The sequence below is a fragment of the Xiphophorus couchianus genome, chromosome 13 (genome assembly GCF_001444195.1).
Source record: "Xiphophorus couchianus chromosome 13, X_couchianus-1.0, whole genome shotgun sequence".
Lineage (NCBI taxonomy): Eukaryota > Metazoa > Chordata > Actinopteri > Cyprinodontiformes > Poeciliidae > Xiphophorus > Xiphophorus couchianus.
Genome location: NC_040240.1, coordinates 10,021,234 through 10,044,365, shown reverse-complemented (window position 1 = coordinate 10,044,365; position 23,132 = coordinate 10,021,234). Strand labels below are relative to the sequence as shown.

General features: G+C 39.2%; 1 protein-coding gene across 1 annotated transcript in view; it reads left to right on the top strand.

Annotated features, from left to right (window-relative positions):
* Window positions 1-12,952: 12,952 nt before the first annotated feature.
* Window positions 12,953-23,132, top strand: part of rapgef5a (Rap guanine nucleotide exchange factor (GEF) 5a) — a 46,933-nt gene continuing 36,753 nt past the window's right edge. Inside the window, exon 1 of the mRNA XM_028036392.1 lies at window positions 12,953-13,467. Within this exon, the coding sequence (XP_027892193.1) occupies window positions 13,324-13,467 (144 nt within the window). The 5' untranslated portion in view covers window positions 12,953-13,323. The remainder of the gene's footprint in view (window positions 13,468-23,132) is intronic.

Sequence of the window (23,132 nt, the reverse complement as noted above, 5' to 3'; positions counted from 1 at the left end):
AAGCTCTTTTAATTCCTTAAAGCTTTGATCAGCCCCTTCAGTCCATATGAAACCAGAGTCAACAGTGTCTCTCAGTACAGCCCGCATTGGTTCCACTACTGTGGCAAAATTAGGAAGGAATTTACTGTACCAGGAGATTAAACCCAGGAAGGAGCGCAGAGATGGTAGATCATGTGGTGGTGGGGCATCACGGACAGCTGCACTAGGGTCTGGATCAGGAAGGATGCCATCTTTGGAAATGATGTGGCCAAGAAATCTGAGGCTGGACTGTCTAAATGTAAATTTTTGCATGTTGAGTGTCATACCTGCATCCGTAAGACGCTGGAGCACAGCACGCAGGCGTCTGTCATGTTCCTGTAGAGAAGATCCTGCAACAATTACATCATCCAAGTAATTGTGCACACCAGGTAGCCCTTTAAGCACAGTTTCCATCATTTTTTGGAATGCAGATGGAGCAGAGGCCAACCCGTAGGGGACACGGCAGTAGCGGAAAAGTCCTTCATGTGTAATGAAAGCCGTGAGGTCCCGACTGTTCTCATGTAGTAGAAGTTGGTGGTATGCAGATGCCAGATCTATGGTGGAGAAAACATAGGCACCCCTGAGCTCACTTAAAAGCTCATCCATGTGGGGCAAAGGATGACTGTCTGCAACAATAGCTTTATTAGGTTCTCTTAAGTCAACACATAGTCTTGGTCTGCCTTCCTTTCTTGTTGTGACCACAATAGGAGAAATCCAGGGAGAAGCATCAATGTGTTCGATAATGCCCTCCTTCAGAAGTAGATCCAGTTCCTGTGACACAGCTTCCCGTACTGCAAATGGAAGTCGTCTGAGTTTTTGCTGAACTGGGACTGCATCCTCACGTACTTTAACTTTGTGCACAAACCCAGCAACACAGCCAATAGAAGCAGATTCTGTTTTTGTTAGCAACACAGGTGCAGCAGAAGAAGCATGTTCAGGAGGTGGGACATGGATTGAATCATGGCTAAATGTCCATTTCAGCGCTTTTATTAGGTCCATTCCGAGTAATGCAGATCCTCCTTTAACCACATACAAAGAAGCAGGAGCAGTGTGGTTGTCAAGGGTAACTGTGGCTTCCAAACATCCTATTACAGGAATGTCCTCTTTCAAGTAAGTGACTAATTTCACATGAGGTGCAGTTAGATCACTCTCAGGAAAATGTCTGTTGTACAGAGTCTCTGGTATGATAGAAACTGATGATCCTGTATCAATCAGTAATTCACAATCAGTAGACACTTTGCAAAGCAGTCTGTCAGTAGAGTTAACTTCTTTTGCGGTTAACATGAGCACAACCACTTCAGGCATTACTTCTCTAACTTGTTTAGCAGAGCGGCAAACTTTAGAAAAATGTCCAGTCTTACCACAGCTGTTGCATTTTGCTGCGGCTGCAGGGCAATCTCGTGCATTCGCCAGGTGATTTGTCGATCCACAGCGATAACAAGCTCGCGCTGTCTGCTGCAAGGTGCGTGTGTGGCTATTTTTAGAAACGCCTTTCCGGTTCCTATCCTTGAGTTGAGTAAGTCCGCTGGGCAACCGTGTGAACAGCAGTAGCTCCACTGAGGAGTTTGGACGACTGAAGAGCATGTTCCACTTGACACGCCAGCGTGATAGCCGGTGTCCAAGGTATGTGAAAATTCCAATAAAAGTCTGTTTCTCACCTCCGGTGCATAAGCCTTGTCAATAAGCTGATCCCGTAGCATCTCATCTTCCATGGTTCCATAAGCACATGTGATAGCCAACTCACGTAAAGCAGCCATGTATTGAGGCACAGTCTCTGTCGGTTTGCGTTCTCTGTCGGAATTGATGTCTTGTCACAACAACGTTCACCTTCGGTGCAAACTGTAGTTCCAACGCCGTCATTGCCTCATTATATGAAGTACCGACGTCATGCAAGGTGTAAAATAAACGTTGTCCCTCGAAGCCAAGTGCATGAATTAGTAGAGCACGGCGGCTAGCATCGGACCAGGAATTTCCAGTAGCATGAATAGCCGTTAAGCAGTTCTCGAACATCTTCCGCCACGTGGTAAACGGAATCGTAGGTTCTCCAGTGCAGGGCAGGAACTGACGTCATCGTCGCCAATTGTTACGTTTGGAAGCTAGGTAGAAGCTCAAGTAGACAAAGAACCCTTAACAGCTTTTATTCATAACTCGCTCCACAGTACAGTAACATCAAGTATTCCTTTCCTCCATATTATCTCTTCTCTTCTTCTTCTCTCTCCTCTCTATCCTATTCTCGTACACCACCTAGTGGTAGACACAACAGTTACCATAGCGACCAGAGTCAGAGAAAGTTAGGGCAGTGGTTGAGACGAGAGGTGTGGAGCTTGTGAGTGTTAGGTTTGGTTCACGGCACGATTTAAGGATTGTCGGCCGATTTTCCAAACTTCTGTGACCACAGAGCCGATAAAAATCCAACAGGTTCGGTTGGTTCGTGAGTCCAGCAACACGGCAGCAGCAACACAGCACAGAACCGATTCCACTCACAAACATCCTGATTCCAGAAGAAAATCCAGTAAAACCCCCAACATACCATATGTGAATTTGGAATAATCAAACATGGATGACGGTGTAGAAGCAGCAGTGATAGTTTGTGGCTCATTTAAGCGATAAAAGACGTAACAAAAAGAAAAGGCGTTTGATAAAAGACGGTGGGAGCAGCCGCTCTATTTGCTGCACTATGATTTGGAGGTGAGTTATATTTTTTCATAGTTAACATTTTTAACTGACTAAACATAACCAGATATAATAAACGTATATAAAAATGGCCTTTACATGTAGTAATAAACATTTCCACATATCACCTCCGATGTCCACCGGACTCTCAGTTGCGCCATGTCACCTCGCTTTCTGATTGGCTACCTGTCACATTCAACAGGCCGCGTTCTCGCTCCCAGTCAGGGAAAAAACCCACAGGCTGCGAAAATCAAGCCAAGACAATGTTGAATATGCCCGAACTAAAATCGGGCATATTCAACACACCACACACTGCAAGACGTTGTAAGATTGTCGTAAAGGGAAAATTGGGGCAAAAAAAAAAAACAGATTTAAAAAAAGGCTTTAGCTGGAACTCGAACATGCAGAAGCATTATCTGACGGTTCCAGGCCGCAGCAAAATTGCCAAGTCTTGACCGGTCCGCTGTAATAAAAAGGTTGGGGACCACTGAGTTCACTGATGTGTGTGTGTGTGTGTGTGGGTGTGTGTGTGTGGGTGTGTGTGTGTGTGTAAGAAATACAGATTTTGCCATTTTCAATTTTTTAATAAATTTTCCACAACTAAATTACATTAATCTTACCAGTAGTTGGTAAGATTACTGGTAATCGATATGAATTGAAATATTAACAGCACTAAAACACAAATCTAAATATTAAAACGAATAAGTCAGTTTTTCTTATTTTTCCTTTTTAATTTTATTTTTCTGCACAAAAAAATTAGTTTTTTGAAAAAATTTTGCACAGAAAAAAATTTGCACAAAAAATTTGTTCTGTTCTAACAGTTCTAAACAGTTAGAACAGTTTGGTTCTAACTGTTAGAACTAAAAGATCAGTGGCAGGTCAGGGCCAACATAGTTTGATTCATAAATAAATAAAACTGACAAAAACTAAATCTTGCGTCTACATGTTGCTGACTTGATGAAATGTAGTTCAGATGTTTTTTGGAGGGGGAGTCACTCTGAGCTTCCATTCCAAGTCAAGTCAAATGTATTTGTATATCACGTCTTCAGCAACAAGGCAGTTCAAAGTGCTTTACATCATAAAGACATCATACAGTCACGAAATGTGAAACAATAAACATTACATTTTGTCAACCGCCATCAACAAAGGCACCTCTAAGCAGGTGGGTTTTCAGCTTTGATTTAAAGAAACTTAGTCTTTCAGCTGTTTTGCAGTTTTCTGAAAGTTTGGTCCAGATTTGGAGTGCATAGAAACTGAGCATGATGCAGACTTCAGACTACAAACATAAGTCATGTGGTGTTCAGATCTCCTGGATTCAGATGCAAAGACACATCACGACTCACATGACATCCAGTGAGTTTGTTACAACACGTGATGTAGAGTGAGGGAACATAAAAATTTTACAGAACATTTAAATCACTCAGGTTTGTATCAACACGTTTAACAAATACAACCATTGTGTGGCTTAAAGGACGATGTTCTCACTTTCTTCAGTGACACTTAAAGGTCAAAGTGCATTTTCGAAGCCAAATTTAAACAAAAATTAGGCTTTCAATCTATAATGTAAATGTAAACAATTAATTTAATTCAACTGTGTCAAAAAGCAGACGCTTGCCCACCATATGTTTTGCACATGGGCCTCAGCAGCAGCACTGAATAACAGGAAACCTGGCAGTGACTCACTGAGAATGACAAGTGCATGACCAAAGGGTTAGCCAGTAACACAAACCCTTTTAACTCGTTTCCATGGTGAACAGCTGTTCACCATGGAAACGAGTTCTTGTAGCAAGAAGGTTCCAACTAACCAGCAACTCTGGTTTCCTCCAACAACCTAAATATATACATGTTAGGTTAACTGGCCTGCAATGGCACCGTAGAGGTGTGTGGGGGGGGTGAGCGTGTGTGTGTGTGTTCTGTTCTGTGATTCCCTCTCTTCATCCATGACTGAATTAAGACTGAGCCAGAAAAGAAAACCTGCGTATGGAAACCACATACTCTGTTATTTACATACGCAGAGTATGTAAATCACTTTACATACTGTGTGTATGTACTTACTGTGTGTACATAAAGTGACATACACAGAGTAACACAGCTATTGCTGTGCACTGCCAGTCACCTGCTTCAAATAATGATACTTGTCGACAGGAAAAGAATTTGGCTGTTCAAAATAAATCCATCACAAAAAACACCATCATAATGTTGGAACACACTGTATCTGATGAGCGGCTAATTACAGGTTAGCTACCTGAGCATTCACTCTCAAACAGGTTGTTATTATAAAATGTTTGATGTGCCATACATTTGTGATAACTGCTCCTACATTTTTCTGTTTGTGAATTCTACTTAAGTCTACTTTTTTTTTTGAACATTCTTTATTTGAGAATATTATGAATCCAACATATATGCATATATGTATGCACTTACATAACAAAAAAAGTCTACATATTTTAAGTATTAAGATATATGCTGTTGACTATGTTATTATAATTGAAAAAAACATGTTATTTTAGCAGCAGTAAGAATAAGTGTTTTCTCAACAACTCTTCTCAACAAAACCATTTAGAATAAAACTAATCATGCAACATTGGGTAGCTTATTATATAAACATTTATGGAATTTATATTGAGGATAAATTCAAACAGTTGGATAGACTGAATACGAGCTGAAATATTAAAGCTTAGAGAGAAGGTTGGCGGCATTATTTAATGTGTTCTCTTATATAAAGCTGCCTCTTTTCTAAATGTAGGTTAATTACAATCAACATAATAATGGAACATTTTCGCAACATTATCGCAATCACATATTTTTCCTGATTTCAGGCATCATGTTATAGATTTTTGTATAATTCAAAGAAAATGCAGTATGTTTCCCATATTGACCCCAGGTCCAGGGGTCAGCCTTAAGACCCTCTACCACAGCTCTTAATAACTTTGGCTAAAAATGATAAAGAACTACTAAACAAGTTTAAAATGGCCTAACTACTAAACAAGCATAAAATGACCTAACTACTAAACAAGTTTTAAATGACCTAAAAACTAAACAAGTTTAAAATGACCTAAAAACTAAACAAGTTTTAAATGACCTAGAAACTAAAGTTTAAAATGACCTAAAAACTAAACAAGCATAAAATGACCTAACTACTGAACAAGTTTAAAATGACCTAACTACTGAACAAGTATAAAATGACCTAAAAACTAAAAATGAACAAGTAATGTTTGTTGGGCCAAACATTACTGATAGTGGAAATTACTAATAATACGTTTTGAATTTGTACAGTCAGACCTCCTCCCCACTCTTACGATACTTTACTCCCCCTCTGGCTTTACATGTGGCTGTAATTCCTTTACAGCCACAAGTAAAGCCTATGTTGGTTTTCCCGTAGGTTCTGTACCGCTTCCTTGAACGCCTTTTTAATTGAACTAAATGTCTTCCACCGAGGCTGAACTTGGTTTTCCATCGTTGTCAAGATATTTCTCTCCATAATTGGCGTCCCTGCCTCCAGGAGAAGGAGGATGTTTTCTGCCTTTTTGCACTCCTTCAGAAGGTTCTTGAAGATAGCCTGGCCCTGGCGTCTAATCTTGTCCGGGCTCATATTGAAGACTCTTGGTCTGGTTTCAGACCAGAGTTTTTCAGAGAGTCGATCACAGATGTCATTATATACTTCTTCAGGGTAGTATCTCTGTCCTGACTTGTAAATAAGTCTCTGGATCACATCTCTGACCAGACTTCTCATGGCCTTTTTTCTCATCTTTATCTCTTCAGACTCGACATCCTTTGGCTCGCTGATTGACTCCAATTCTGGTTTCTCCTGTTGCAGCTCAGCAGAAATCATGCCGTCACAGATTTCTGATGAAGGTTTTAAATTTGGAACTGGATGGGAAACCTGCTCCTCTCCAGAACAAACCTGAGACTCTGTTATTCCCTCATTGCCTTCATAGTCCAGCACTGAGGAAACTGATATCCGACTGTCCCACAGATCTTCCTTCCCAGGTGTGAAGGCAGATGAGGAACCATCAGAGCTATCGTCAGAGCTGGACTCCGGTTCTGATTCACTCTCCAGTAGATTTTCAGTCAACAAGATCTCTGGCTGACAGAAGGCTACCACGGGTGATATTTCATCCAACTTTGGTTTCCATTCTAGTACCTGTAAATCTTTGGTTGACTGAGACTCTGGGAAAGATGTTTCTGGTTGTTCTTGGACGATGAGTGGAGCCACCTTTGATGAATATTTACCGGTGACATTTCTAAAAAATCTCTTTATCTTCCCCATCAGGCCATTAATCTTGGATTTCGGCTCACAAGATTCCCCATCGGCTGGTTTCGTAAAATCCTGACCAGATGCGCGCAATTTATCCGAAAGGTCCTTCATAATCAAACTGGTTTCATCAACCATTTGTCCGATCATTGCCATACAAGGTGCTTGCTCAACACGATCTCTTGTACCTGAGTCCAAGCTGTGATTAACTTTAGCCAGCAGATACTGTACAATGAGCCTGTTTAAATTTCGTGTGTTCTCAGTACTGATGTCTTCGTTGATCTCCAAGACTTTGGCAAGGGCTTCGGAAACTTTGTTCCCCACGGCCACCTTCAAATCTTTCATAGTGCGGTTTTCCTTATGGACACTATGCAGAACCATGCACAAAAACAGCTCCAAGATGTCTTCCAAAGTCTTCTGCAGAGCACAGGCGGTGCTGGGTTCTGGGTTCCCGTTTGCGAGTTTCAACCACTCCTTCGGGGTGATGCTTTTTAAAAACGGGTCGATTGTAGCCACCAGGGCTTCCATGGTGACAGTCTGGGTCTCTATGGATGGTGAGCTCTGTCCACTTAGCATGACTATATCTCAGGTTTGAAGATAAGATTGATGCGAGGAATGAGTGCGAAGTGAGGTTTAGGGAAAAAGAACGAGCAAATAAAGACCCTGACTTATGACGTCCGTCCACACGTCATAGGCATCAAACCCGCCCGCACAGTAGCCTTATGTCGTCACGTAAGAAGTCACGTTGCGTCAGCAGCCACTTTACTGCGCATGCCAAACCATCTATTTAACTATTTAAATTATTTACAGTTCGGATAATTAAATAATTTACAAGCGGCAGCCACCGCAGATCGCCTCTCTTCGCCCGGCGCAACTCCCGCAGCTTTGCGGCGTCTGCAGCCGTTGGGTTTTATTTTTAGCACATCGTGTGTGAAGCTCACGCTGCCTCAACCCGCTGCTTTTTATTGCATTATTTCTGTTTCTGAAGGCTTAGATTGTCAAATGCCGTGATGAAGGAAGCTTCATCACGGCATTTCCTCTGGTTGTGACCAGAATAGGGAGAAATGGTTTTATTTGTGCTTTGCACGCTAAATTTGAATTGTGCGGTCTTTAGTTTTTTCATGAAAACGGAACTCGGTTTATCTCATTGAGAGTTGATGATGTTGCCGTCAACAAAATGGCTTTAATATCGCTAGTTAATAGCTAATATCCGACGTTTGGAGCATTTTCTCTCTCATTTATAGAGCGTCTGCATTTAATGCTTACGGCTCATTAAGACAGTAGCGAGATGACGCGAGTTAGAATAACTTACTTTGTCACGCTGTGATAAACACTGACTGACCACATGCTAGCTAATGCTAACTTGTTCGTTCAGCAGTGTAAATACAAACATCTGTGTGAGTGTGTGATGATCCAGTCCTGCTTCTCTCAATGATCAGTTTTAGGGGAAAACAATCAACATTCAAATGTTACAGAGTTAATAATGTGTGTGTTGGTTCTCTGTTCCCATGTTATGGACGGGGGACAGATTATTTCAGGAAGCTGAAATGTTTGGTTCCCCCCCAAGTAACTTTGGCAAATAATGAGCAAATGTTTTCAAACTTACAGGATTTGTTGTTCATCAGTAAAGGAATAAACAAAGTTAAAGGATCCAGGAATGAGAAGCAGACGGGGTTCTATGGGTGGCGGGGCGTTCTAGATTCTGATTGGACAGCGCATTCAGGGAGTGGGCGGGGCTTATCTGTCTGGTTTAACGCCTGGATGGTGTGATGAAGCTGCAGCTGGAGGAGGAGAAGAAGAAGAAGTTCTTGTTCTGCAGTTCGGTCGGGGATGAGATGATGACCTCAGTGTAGCTGGAGGACCGGTTCCGGTTTGGTGGAAATGTCTCTCTGGGCGTTGAAATGGACACTCTCTCTCCTCGGCTTGGTGACCAGGAGAGCCGTTTCACCTTTGATATTTATATACCGTGGTTCCCAACCCCTGGGCTGCGGATCGGTACCGGTTCGTGGACCAATTGGTACAGCTAGAAATAATTAAATATTTCCGTTTTATGTATTATGAGTCTGGAGGATCTTTTATGTTGAAAATCCTTTAACTGGATTCTCTCGGTTACATCTTGCGCGACAAGCAGCAAAATGAGTAACGAGTAAACAAATGTCTTTGGAAAGTTTCTTTGGGAAGGGAAAAGGCCCAGAGAAGAGACAGGAGAATGGATTTATTCTGGTAGGTTATTCCCACATTCCAAGCTCTGCATGATATGGTGACCGGCTTGTTAAGGAGGTAATGAAGCCTTCAAACTACTGCGCCACGTAGAGACCAAGCACCCTGTGCATAAGCAACACTTCTGGTGTCATCATCTCTCTTCACTCCCAGATGGATCATCTGGTTGTAGAGAAACAAGCTCAGGGCTCCATTAGTCGTTATCGTGAGTTAAAATTTCCACAAAAGTAAAATGTTCGTTTTTGTGGCGCATCTGTATCTTATTTTGAAGGGATATGTAAACGTTACCATAGCGACCAGAGTCAGAGAAAGTTAGGGCAGTGGTTGAGACGAGAGGTGTGGAGCTTGTGAGTGTTGGTTCACGGCACGATTTAAGGATTGTCGGCCGATTTTCCAAACTTCTGTGACCACAGAGCCGATAAAAATCCAACAGGTTCGGTTGGTTCGTGAGTCCAGCAACACGGCAGCAGCAACACAGCACAGAACCGATTCCACTCACAAACATCCTGATTCCAGAAGAAAATCCAGTAAAACCCCCAACATACCATATGTGAATTTGGAATAATCAAACATGGATGACGGTGTAGAAGCAGCAGTGATAGTTTGTGGCTCATTTAAATGAAGTAGTTCGGCTGTAATCAGTGTCTACTCAGAGGAGACACCGAGGCAGACCTTGAACTCACTGGAAGGGCTATGCATCCATTTTTGTCTGAGATCCATGAAGATTCCCTAGAATGAATTGGTGATGGTCGGTGGGGTGAACGATGATGGGGTTTCCCTTGGTTACCTTCACATCACAAGACCATAGATGGCTGTTTAATAAAATATTTGTAATTTTAACAATTTTACTGTAAGGATGGAATGACAAGTAATATAAGTACACCACTCGAGATGTGCATCACATACAGGAAGAGAAACTGCACAGTTAATATTAATCACAGTTGATCAGTCATTGTCATCTGGTAGACCATGTGTAATTGCTTATCTCTCTGTGATTGATTACAGGAATTGCAAAAAAAAAACCCCAAAAAACATATACTGTACACAAATAAGCAAATTTTTTAGATTCTTTTCACAGCTGTCATGCAGATAGGTTTAATATATTTTCCCTAAGTCTTGCCCAGAAAAACATCACTCATAGCTCATGTAGTTCACTACAGGCCTCATGTTAGTTTTTGCCTTATGCTGATCTGTGTATTCTGGACTTTAATCATCATGGTTACTCAGAAGAAATTGCCAAATTAACCTAGTAGATAATTAATTTATGTTGATGCTAAGCAAATAAAAACACAGCCATGAACAGTGATGAATGTATATCCTTCAGTTGATATTTTCTAGACTGACTTTTAAGTGCTCTCTGCTGGAGAAAATGTGTAATAGCAATCAATCTTTTACAGGAGAAAATGTGTGGCCAATGCAGTTCAAAGGTTTTTCCACTCTGTGTTACTTTGATATGTATTTAAACACTGAGACATTCCATATTTTAGCAGTTTACCAGCCAAGTTTACTTACAGCTATGAAAAAATCTGATATTTTAGTGTCAAGTCTCAGCTGCTAATTTAGGATTAGTAACAATTGTGATTTAACAATTAAATCAGACGTTGTTTAACAAACCATTACCAGTTTTCACCAATCTCTTCTTCATGGAAGATGATAAACGTTCTGAAGATATTTCCAAATATGAACTATGAACTTTCATCCGAGTGAGCTCTTTGGCTACAAAAACAATATGTATTGCAGATGCAGAAATAAATTGCCTGTTGTACATAAAAGGCAGGAAACATTCTGTAAACTTAAAAGAGCCAAGACACCAACATGAGTAAGGTGGATGATCCCAAGAACACCAAAATGAAAACCAAAACCTATTGGCTGAATCCCATTTTCACCCCTCATTCTTTATTCTTAGACATTAACTATATATTTGTAAGTGATTAAGGTTTTCCAGCTGCTTCTGTGGAGTAGAAGGAGGGCATACTGGGAGACTTAAAAACCAAACAGCATAATCACAAATATTTTCTCATTTAATGTATCTTTATAATTAAATAACAAACGTATTGTCAAAAAAAATATATTTACTATTGTCCACATGACACTTCCAGTCACAATGAGTCAGACATCTTTACATGGCAATCACTAAGAACTGATGATGACTTCCATTACTTGATGGGATATTTCACCAATTACTTCAGTTAAGTGTCAATGAATAGAAGGAGGGGCAGGACTACAGGGTTCAGTCTGAAGCTGCTTCTAGAAAACACATTCAAGCCAAGCAAAAGATAGCTTCCTGCTATATCAGTTTTGCTTATGTTATGGGATCAAGATGCATTGGGAAGATTAAAGGTTAAACCTGAAGTCCCAATAGATCCTTAGCATCTTAGAGATAAGCTCGATAGTAGATGTCCACAATTCTGATAATCTTTATTTAATAACATATCATCACAAAGTTAGGGGCTCCAAGTCTTGCACCAAAACTGTAGGACTGTTGTATGAAAAGGCCTTTTGGACTGACGACTTGAGAAGTGCAAAAGTGTTTAGCTAAAAGGCACAAGTAATCAAAATATATGTAGTCAAACAGAGAAGTTGTAAAGCATCTTTCTTTAGACAGATGAAAAGAAGATCAACCTGCAGTATTTGGATGTGAACAAAAAAATGGAATGAAAGAGTAATGGTTCATAATCTGATACATTCAATATCACATGTAAAATATGCAGAAGTTATAAAGACATTGACATGGGTTTTACTCAGTCAATTAATAATTGTGATGACAAACAGCCAAAGAAGCAAGAGGCATTTTGAAGCATGAACAATAATACTCTGTACATTGCTCAATATTTTGTGAACTTGCTATTTTTGAAGAGGAGTAAGTTCATCACCTATCACAAAGAAAACCCTGCATTTTTAGTGATTACAATGAATCCAGACTTAATCTTGCAAAGCAGTAAATCGTAACTGCTTAGAAGAAATGGTTACATTTCCAAAGCCAAAACAATACAACTACTATATTACTTACTCTGCTTCATGTTGCATTCCTGCACATTGTATATGGATCAGTAACATTTCTTATTATTTAGTTGACTGATATTTGATTTATTTATTTGAAAGAGGACAGTGGAATATGATTAATAAAACACATGACAATTCATGAGTTAAAAAGAGCCAGAATTAGTCAAAAGGCTAAATTTCATCTGCAGTCCCAATGGCCATGATATCTTGAACCTTTCACCAGGTTTCCACACTGGCCCAAGCTTATATTACAGACTCTCCTGTGTAATTGTACTAAGCTTCCAAAGAAGGACTTTTAAAGACTAGCTTTTGTCTGATGCCGACTTTAGGCATTAAGAACATTTACAGTCATTTGGCAGCCACACTACATAGACTGTTTCATCTACACCAAGCAACAAAACACAGGATTAAGACCGCTCATATTTCATTTTGCGCACCTGCCTCAGACTAAACAACATTCCCAACACTGTCAGAACAAAACTAAGCTTGAAGCCTGAAAAATGATCTGTCTCACACATACACACATAACGACAGAGACTGTCCCTTTGTTTACTTTTAGAAATTTGACCCAGGTAATGTGGTGACGTAGCCTCACGAAGATCTGTCTTCTGTTTTTTCCCCCTCCCTTCCCCCAAACATGATCCTTTGTGTTGTTTTACAACTTTTGAGACAAACGCACAGGAAAAACAAGCATTGATTTGAAAATAAACTAGTACTAACACCGAGTGATGACTATAGGTGATCACAGTCCGTTTGTTGCTTTTCCTTGGTTTGACCGTCAGTGAATGAAAGGTGGAAGTGATGCAATGTGTCGATGCACCTGTAACTCCCCTCCCCTCCCTGGACAGCGCACACGTCAACCTGGTAGTAGGCTACGGAGCAGCGGGACGCGCGAGCCACTGGGTGGAGCAGGCGGCGTCGCGTGCTGCGGAACACATTCAGTAGGTTGTTAACCGCGCCGCGCGCGGTCTGGATGCAGATGCGGGTCGGCGAGCGTAAGCGCGAGGAACAGGGGGGAAATGGCGAACGGGCGTGGGCAGCGGTGCGCCTCCTGAGGATACACTAGGCAGAGACACCGGGAGTGGAGGCAGTGAGGCAGGCGGCAGGCAGCTCGAGGACACGCAGTCAGAGGAGGAGAAGAAGGGGGGTGAACCATGGAGGACTCGGAGCCCGCAGAGGACGGCTTGCTCGCGGGCTTGCGGTGGAACAGGAGCGCACGGGACCAAGCGCAGCTCAAACACAAAATTCGGGATCTGCCGGGGCTGCTCAAGCACGGGCTGCACCTGCGGAAAAAGAGCGTGAGTATTTCGAACAGACCACTGAATGACTGTCCGTCCTTCCGTGTTTGATGAGCGTTACTAGCTGTGTTATCTTTTAACTGCCAGGTTGCATGACTCCACTTTGTGCTCTGAGGCCGTTTTGTAAGCTCGTCACGACTCAGGTGTTTTTCATTTTCCCACAGGGATAGATGTCGCAGAGGCAAGCTTTTTTATATATATAAATGTGTGTGCGCGCAACTGTGCTTGTTACCTACTATATCCATAATGACCAGAATAGCTTTTGGACACCATACCTTCACAGTCCCGTAGTCAGGGCAACAGCACCCCCACCATCATTCACAGTCACATTAAAAGTACCTGTGGTAATGACATTTATCACTCAAATCCTCAGTGTTCTTTCTTTTTTCTAATCAAATTGTATTTTTTAAAATATCTGTCAGTTTATTTATGACATTATTGGAAAAGGGATTCCATTGAGATAGTGAAAGTCTTAGATGACATGTCAAAATGTCAGAGCTGTGGCCTAAAATAACAGTGGTAAAGACTGACAATGCAAATAGAGCTCATAATGACAGCACATTATTGCAGTCCCGGTATAAGAATAGGCTAATTTGAATTGGAAGTAAAACAAAAGTCTTGACGTAAATTTGAAATGAATTTTGATTCTGAAGGGCATATCAAGAATTCTCTTTTCTTGTTTCAAGATTCACAGTTTTGTGCGTACCACATCTTTGGGAATGAAAAATAAGCTGCAAAATAAAGGTGGGCTTAGTGGTGCATCATTGACGTGACCTGATGTATTTTCAAAGACAGACAAACGTTGAGTAAAAGTACCAGACTTCATATTCAAACGATGATTTAAAATACTAAAATTACTTATTTCTACTGCTACAAAATAGCATAATATGTTTTTATTAAGATTAATACAAATTTTGATTCATAGACTGAAACAGAATAAACACCAATAATAAATGCAATTGTGGTTTTGAAGTCCTTACCACAGAATTTATCTAAGAGCAACTGTAGGGGTGGGGCATCACTTTCTTAACTTATACTGCTGTCAGAATAAAACTCACATCCCCCCTGCACTTTCTGTGGCATCTTTATAAAAAGTGCATTAAACCATAGGAACAATAGCTGCTTTGATACTTAACTTTTTAAAGCCTCTGTGTACCTTCAGACTTGTAACAGGTCCATTCCTAGTGCCAAACAGATTTGAAAGCTTTTTTAGTCCTGTCAGACTCGCTTCTCAAATTCAGTATTTCTTAAACAATGCCAGTTGTTTAATTGATCGGTCAACAGCTTTTTGCTTTTCTTTGTTAAAGATTGGCCAGTGAAGCTTTTTCTGAGCCTTGCTGTGTCCAACAAAAAGCACCCGACATGCCAAGTGCCTGCTCTGAGTGTCCGCTCTGCTCATCCTTGTCGTCAGCGGCGGCCACTCAAATACTCGTCCCCGGTTCCCTTTGTGAAAATCATTGGTGGTGTGCCAGGACTTCCTGTCCCGCTGGAGCCAGATGTGCTAAAAATATGCAGCTTTTCTTGTGTTAAAGCCACATAGGACCACTGAGAAGAGCAGTTTGTGTCATGTTACATCTGGTAATTTTAAGTGATGTGCAAATGAACTACAGAGTGAGGCCACTCCGTGTCCTGTTAATGGTTAATGTGATAGAAATCTTCTTGCCTAATTATTCACTGATATTGGACCTTGACACAGAGGTGAATAAAACATGCATGGAACCAAATTAAAATGTTATTTGAAACATGGAAAGTAGCACAAGGGGTTTCTTTAAGGTTTTAATTGTATAATCTATAATTAAAGATGAACTGATTGGCTTTTTCTAGCCAGTGCGGATTTAGTTTTTTCTTTGAGGTGGACCTGCAGATTGTGATTTTGACTGATCTTGATATTTATATGTATTTTTCTAATCACTATTACAAATGTGGTGGAAATGGGCTGATGCAAGGTAGATGTAATAGTTTTTAATCCAACAAAAAATGAAAGAATTGCAAGCTTATCCAAATTATTATATTAAAATCCAAAATACATACAAACTTTTAACATAAAATTAGTCAATATGACTAGTCGTACTCAACACAGCTATCAAGGGTTCGATTCCTCTTTGTATTTTTTCACCAATTCTCAATCAGCCTGTTTCCTGACTGACTGCTGTGAATAAAGGCCAGTGGTGCCAGAAAATCTTTAGAAGTATTTAAAATGTATTTATTCTTGCAAAAAGCCTGAGCACTTTTCTGAAACATTTTGTTTTCTGTTTTTTAAATTGCTGCATTTGAAGGAAAGCAAACAGAAAGATCAAGTAGATTCATATTTCTGTTTAGTTTTATTATTTTGTGAGAGTTATGCAATGAGACGGACAAAATTAGAGCAAATATGTGACTGTTCACTGCAGACTGGTTCTCACTAGATTCCACCAGTTTCTTCCATTCACTCACAATAGCTTGTGCACACAATATAAGTATAACAAAAAAAAACAATAAAAAGACGCAGATAGCAGTAAAAAGAATCCTTGAGAATCTAATAAAGATTTACTCTAAAATGAATTTAGATTTTTTTACCTGGTTACCTTTCCCAAAACCACACATTTCATTTTTTTTCTGTTACTTATTAATGCAGAATTTTTGACATGAGCAGTTTCTCACATCACATAAAAAATCCGGAGTGAATAGAAACTGCTGCGTTGCACTAACGCCATCAATTGCCTCAGAGTCTAGCCTCCAGCAGCCTCACCTTGGAGAATCCTGTCTCACATTGTTTTAACTTGCACTGTTGCTCCTCTTATTGCTTCTTTCAGTGTCTGCAGTGTGAAAGAAGCATAAAGAATTGATAACACATAGTTTTTAACTTTTACCACATTTACCATGTTACTCTGCCTTGGATCTGGTTAAATTTCCATTCATTTGTTGCAGTTTCTAGTTCTTAACTGTTTTTTTTTTTTCTTGACGGGTTTTGATTTAACAAAATGGAAGAATACTTTTACAGAAAACACTGCGTCTCGTTTTTTAACTGAAGCGGGAAAAAAAAGAAAAAAATTGGATGGATCGCTATGCATGTGGTGTGAGATGGATCTCTCTGAAACGTATTTTATTGCAGTATCTTTCATTGGAATTAAGTGCATTTAGATCCAAATACTTTGTTAAATAATAGTAGTAAAGGTGAATTTGAATAGTTTTTGTGCATGTTATGGTGAATATCCACAATATTTAAACTACATCTGTATTGTTGTCTATGCCCGTCGCTGTTTCTCTGAGGTATTTGTGAAACATTGAGAAAGACACAATAAAACATCAAGCGAGTTTAGATTTTGGGCCTTGGCATTGGGATGTTTGTAGAGAATCCTGTGGGTCTTGTGGATTCCAGGGTTAATGCCCTATGGATCAGAAATGCTCTATAAGATCGCATGTATGGGGAATTTTGACAACTGAGTTAATCATTTCCAGGTTCTTTCCATGTTTCTGCTGCTGAAGGAGGGATCTGCTGTGAGCTCAGAGGCGTTTCAAGGATCAGAAGAAACAAAGATTTACTGTCAGTGTTCACTTTACTCTAGTGAAGTCTTTGTGCTTTGATTGATCAGTGATTACATTTCAATTATTCATCTAAAAATAGTTGTTGGGCAAGTTCACATTTTAAAAGAACTAGATACAATTAAGATGATTCAGCTCATGGTTCAAAGTTTTGGATCAACTTTAAGTTGTTCACATGAATGTCTCTCCTTCTTTGTGTATTCCAAGACAGTACAAGTCAGTAGGTTTTTGAAAATTAAAAAAATGATCTAAATTCACAAGCTGAATACCTGTGAGTTTAATCGGGCGATACAATAAAGATTTTTTTCTTCAATATACACCAATTCTTGGGATCAGATCAAGAAATCCTCATTATACAGGATTTTTGACATGTTCCAACCTGGATGTTGTAATTCGCTCACCAGTAAATGGCTCGTGTTCAATACCTAAATACACTCATGGATGTGAATTACTTGATATTTCTTGTTGATTGAAACCTTAATGAAAACTCTGTCATGCAAACACATTGACTTATGGCCAATTTCAAATGTAAAGTTGATTGCCTGTGATTGTTGATGCTTTTCTAAAATGCTCCCCTCCCTTTCTAAAACTCCCTCTGTGAATGGTTGTTGATATTCCTCAGGAGCTGATCTAATTTCTACAATATAAATGCTGCGAACAGTAGCTTCGGATGTGATTTGGCCTCTGCCATAAATATTTCTCTTCTCTAACTGCATTATACATACATAAAATAAGAAATATGACGATATGAGTTGGGGAAAAAAGTCTCATTAAGAAGAAACGTATACAAAGCTCCAATCTTTATGCACACAGAATATATTTCAAGCCAGAAGGACAATTATGAAATGGAAAAGTTACATAACAATGCCGATGTTTGTGGCATTCCTGATAAAACAAAGAAGAAAGAAGTAGTTAAACTCACATTATTACAAACTCCTTTGAAGGCAACTTCAGTACCAAGTGGAATAGCTTAGGGTCATTTATTCTCATTTAAAATTTAGACTGCATTTATGTTGGGGGAGTAAATAAGCAAATATATTCACGAGACAGGAGAAGGATTTAAAGGGCCACACATACTTTGACATAAACATGGGTTTATTGTGTAACCGATAATACTGATTATGTGATTGCCTTGGGTCTGTTTTAAAACACAACAGTTTTTAAGATCCAATTTCTTGCCATCAACTTTCCACAGAAAGCATTTAGGCATGAGCTGGTTTGAGATTCCTGAATCGGCCAAAATACACCATCTTAATTAAATAAAAATGTGGAAAATTACTTCATTACTTATATGTAAATTATTTAATTTAATTATTTCCAAAATAAAATGGTATATTTCTTTTACAGTTTCAATGTGACAAATATTGCAAAAAAGATAGTAACTGTCTTTTTAGTTGGGTTATCTACTTTGCTAGAGGCAATAATTGGATGCTTTATACTAGTCATGCTGTTTGTAGCTTGGCATCTGTATCTTTATAAAAACCATTTCCTTAATAAGAGTGATAGCTAGTGCTCCTTTCATTCCCTCATCATGACTGCCTGTGATTTTCCCAACCAAATTTGTTTTAAAAATGACACATTTCCTATAAGAGATCAGAAAATGGTAGCAGTTTTACTAGTCACTCAAAGATTAATACGGTTTGCATAACATTTGTCTTAGTACAACAAAGCCAATCTGTCATGTTAAATTTGTTTTTTGAAATATCTTAGTTATCCTTAAATGCACCAAGAGAACCGTAATATTAAAGAAATAAAATTTTATAGGAAACTTGTTAAACTATTTTAGTTTTTTCCATGTTTTTCAGAATTCCAGGCTTTACCAATGAAGTACATTTTCATCTAAATGTTTCTGAAAGCTAAAGAATTCAATTCAACATTCAATAGTAAAATAACCCAAACTGAGAGGGGTTAGTTGAATAATTCATTGTTTTTTTTTTTCAGAATTTCTTAGTATTTTTTATCACTGTTTTCCATTTTTACTTGCTGTATCATTAATTGCCCCCTGGAACTCAAATAAACCTTAACTGAACTGAACTAAAGCTCTTAAGAGTTTAAAAATTTAGCATGTTTGTCATAAAAGTAATCAAACTGTCCAAAGTTTTTACTCCCCAACTGTTACCGTGTCTTACATTTTGGTCCGCTTTTATTTGTTGATGCAATTATTAGAGGTGGATATGCTCATTACTGTCCAGACCGAACAAAAATAGCATAAAATAATTTAATACTAATTACAGGATTTATCTTGAGACTTGTTTGGACAAGCCAAAGCTCATGCTTTGGAGAGTTTGAATGCATTTGCTGCCTTTGTCTCCTTTGATGACTCCATTTTGACTTCCCTGAGAGGCGAACGTGTCGAGGAGTCGACAGGAGCTTAGCTTGGATGTGTACTGGAGTGTGCGAGAGGGGGCTCACCAAGCATAGCGTGTTCCAGCTCTTCACTGTGCTCAGCAATCTAATCTGAGAGTAATCCATTTTTTGCAGATAATGACCTCGCTGCTCCTGCTCTCTCTCACTCTCTGTATATGCACTTTGAAGTCATTGCATTGATAAGTGTGTCAGCATGTGCACTTCTCTTTTCTCTTCTCTGCTTTTCTTTCTTCTCTGCTCTTCTCTTTCTTCTCTTCGCTCTTCAAAGCTGCAATGACATTAGTCCTCACTCCTTGTCACATGGAAGTGTTTTTCTGCAGAGGAAGTGATGCACAAACGTCAAGACTCACAGGAACATAGCGGCAGAACTCCATCTTGATGTGTGATACAGTATGAATGAAACACCTCTGGTGCTGGAGCGATTCCCGAACGTGTCTGTGAGAAGAGATGACACTGGATAAACAAAGAACCCTTGAAAGATCTGTGTTATAACCAGAAAAACAGACAGAGATTACGAGACACGATAGAGAATCAAAAACAAGGGAGAGACATGGAGTGAGAGGAAGAGATAGAAAATGTTTTATTTTGTCTATGTGCATGACTGGCTGGTGTTCTCTGTTAAACCCCTGGTCCAAATGCTGCATTTGCACTGCATCAACACTGACTTGGCATCTTTACAGCCACAAAGCGATCTTCATAACTTCAGCATTACATCAGATTTTTTTAATTACAATTTTTAAAACAGACTTTTTAAGATTAAATTTCATCACAGATAAACCGAGGTGCTCCAGGTTCCTTGATAGTGGTGGGTGTTTTCAATTAAAATGAGGGAAAAAAACATTTATACATTGATGCATACATCAATAAGGTATTGAATTATGATCACATCTGCCAAAACATCCTTTATGTTTTTTTTTTCTCTCTTTCTTTTGAGGCATGGACTCCACAGAACCCTTTAAAACACCTTCTAAAATGTTCTGATCAAATCTGTTTCCTAGCACATCCTATGGATGCTCGATTGGATTGTCATCTGGGGAATTTAGTTGAAGGAGGGAAGTCATCTCCGCAAACTCTTTGTTGGGGTCTTCAAACATTCCCAAATCATCTTTGCTTTATCGCAGGGAGCCTTATCCTTCTGAAAGAGGTTACAGCCAACAGGGAATACTGTCTCTATCAATCTTGTAAGACTTCTTATTTGAAGTGTCCATGTGAATAGGAGACCTAAGGTTCATTGGTCAAAGCGTTGCAGTGTCACTGACAGCTTGACTTTTTTATGATTGTGCATCCTGGGGGGATGTGTTTCTACAGGTAAACAGTGCAAACATTTGGCCATCCATGTGATTTAAGTCTTCTTCCATTGCTCTTAGGTCCAGTTCACACGGGTTAACCTTCAGTTCATCCATGCATCATTAAGCTTTGGCGTCCATGATCATGTCAACGGTTCACAACTGTTCAGTTTGTGGGGAACACTCTGGCTGAGCATAATCTGTACATAATTTGTTTGGATTCTGTATCTTCTTCTGATTAGTGAAATTATTGTTAAATTGTGAAGATGACAGCAGAAACAAGAGATTTTGAATCAGAAGGATCTACTACTAAACATTTGCCTGACAGAAGAACAACTGCAATTCATTGATGGATTATGGCAAATATTTTACTAAGGAAAAAAACTGCAGTTGTAAAATGGAATCAGTTTGACAGAAGATATCTGCATTGGCTGTGTGTGTTTGGAAGCACACCTAAAGCTTTGTTTTGCCACGTTCTGAATCAATAACACCCGTGTAGTTGGATACATCTAATCAGCTAGCTAAAGACTTCCTGGGGTGCTCTTTGCCTGCCAGGCTGAAAGTGATCAAATCCCTGCTTTTGCATGGTTAAGAGTGCGAAATATTTAGCGCAGATAATATTCATGCATTTAGCAAACAAGATAAGAACTATATTTTGGAGAATTATCTTTTGAGCCAAAATGAGTTATTTAGGGATTCCTAAAATCTGCGCTGGTCTAATTTGTCAAATTTTTGGTGACAAAGTAAATAAAGATCTTTGTTTTTTATTGTTGTTTTTTTTACTGCAATACGATGAAGAATAATGGAGATGTGTATGGTTTTTATCTTTTGGCTTGTGTGTGTGAGCATGGGCCATTCCAAATAGTGTCATTGCTGTAATGAGGATCACCCAGACTGATCTCCATCCCTCTAATCATCTCTCCGTCTCATTTCCCTGCAACTCAAATCCTCTGTTGAACAACTCGCCCTCTCCATCTTTCTTTCTCTCGCTTCCTTCATAATTACAATGATCTTTCTGCTTCTCACCTCCTCATCTCTCCTCCTCTCCATCTGTCATACACATCCACTTATTTATTCATAAATTGTTGTGAGTTATCTAGCCTTTTACTTTTTTTTTCTCCCCTCTAGCGCCTCAACTCATTTTTTTAATCTACATCCATCATTCATGTTCATTAAAGTGCTTTTCATTTGTTCATTTTATCTACCTGCATGCGTTTGTCATTTTTTAGTCGGTGGGTATAAAAAGTAGAAGGGCAGCAGCAATTACTAGCACAGACTCCTATAACAGCTATAACCCCACGAGTATTCATGTTTCACTGAGTCAGCTCACAAACCTGTTAAACTCTGACTGCCAGAGCTGCTTATCTGTCTCTGTCCAATAAACTCAACTGGAAACGTGATCATCATCCTAATGGACTTACAGCGTATATATGTCTAGGTGGCATTACCCCGGAGTGCAACATGCACATTTTGCCCCCTTGCTCCAGCTATGTCCGTTAATATACTACATTTTTCAATATTTTAAGGAGGTGTTCTTTATGTGGTTTATTCTATTTTTACTTGTAGGCAATATTCTCTCCAAGAGTGCAGATGTTGGGGATGTGAGTACAAGAACATGGTTTGATTTTGATGATATATCATATTGAAGTATTTTAAAAGTCAAAAGGTCCTGCAAATGCTGTATTAATGGTGCCCACTTGGCTCCACTGACTGCTGGAGTTAGGACCCCTGCATCAAATTTAAAATGTTTGTAAATTCAATGTTGTCCATTTCCACCTTCAATCAAATTTTAAATGTTTTCAAATTCAATGTTGTTCATTTTCACACTTTGCAAAAACCACCTTCAAGTTCATTTTCACAAAAATTTAAACTGGATCATTTAATTCTAATAATTTGCTACATAAGAATCCCGAGCTCAGTTTAGTGTGGAATAAACCAGTTGGCGTATTCATTGTGCCAATGTTTGGCATTGCATGCGTATCCGCTCTCAATCATCATTACATTGTTTAGTATCTAATTTTAATTAGCCAAATTTACAATGCACCATTCGTTTACATATTTCTCATGCTGTCTTACATTGTTGGAAAGCAAACAGAGGGTGACATTTGAACTAAAGAGGTTCAAATTACAATCCGTTACAAGATTGACAGTATACAGTATGTACCCAGTCAAAAATGTGGTTTATGTAATTTATAGAAAACCTCTGCACTTTTTCTTCAGCTGGCTGAACGAACGTAGATGAATTAATACAGGGTGTAACAAATGTGTACACACATCAGCAAATTGCAAAGCTTGGGCAACTCTCCTGCATAAAGTTCACTTAAAGTATACTGTAGTTAGTCTCTCTGAACAATATCCCTTGTATTCTGAAGAGAATGTCATCTAATGTCCCCACAATGAGCCACACTCAATTCTTGTTTCTCCACTAAAAACCCCTTATAATCTTCAACGTACTCAAAAATAATATTTCTAATAAAGTTCTGGGAAAAG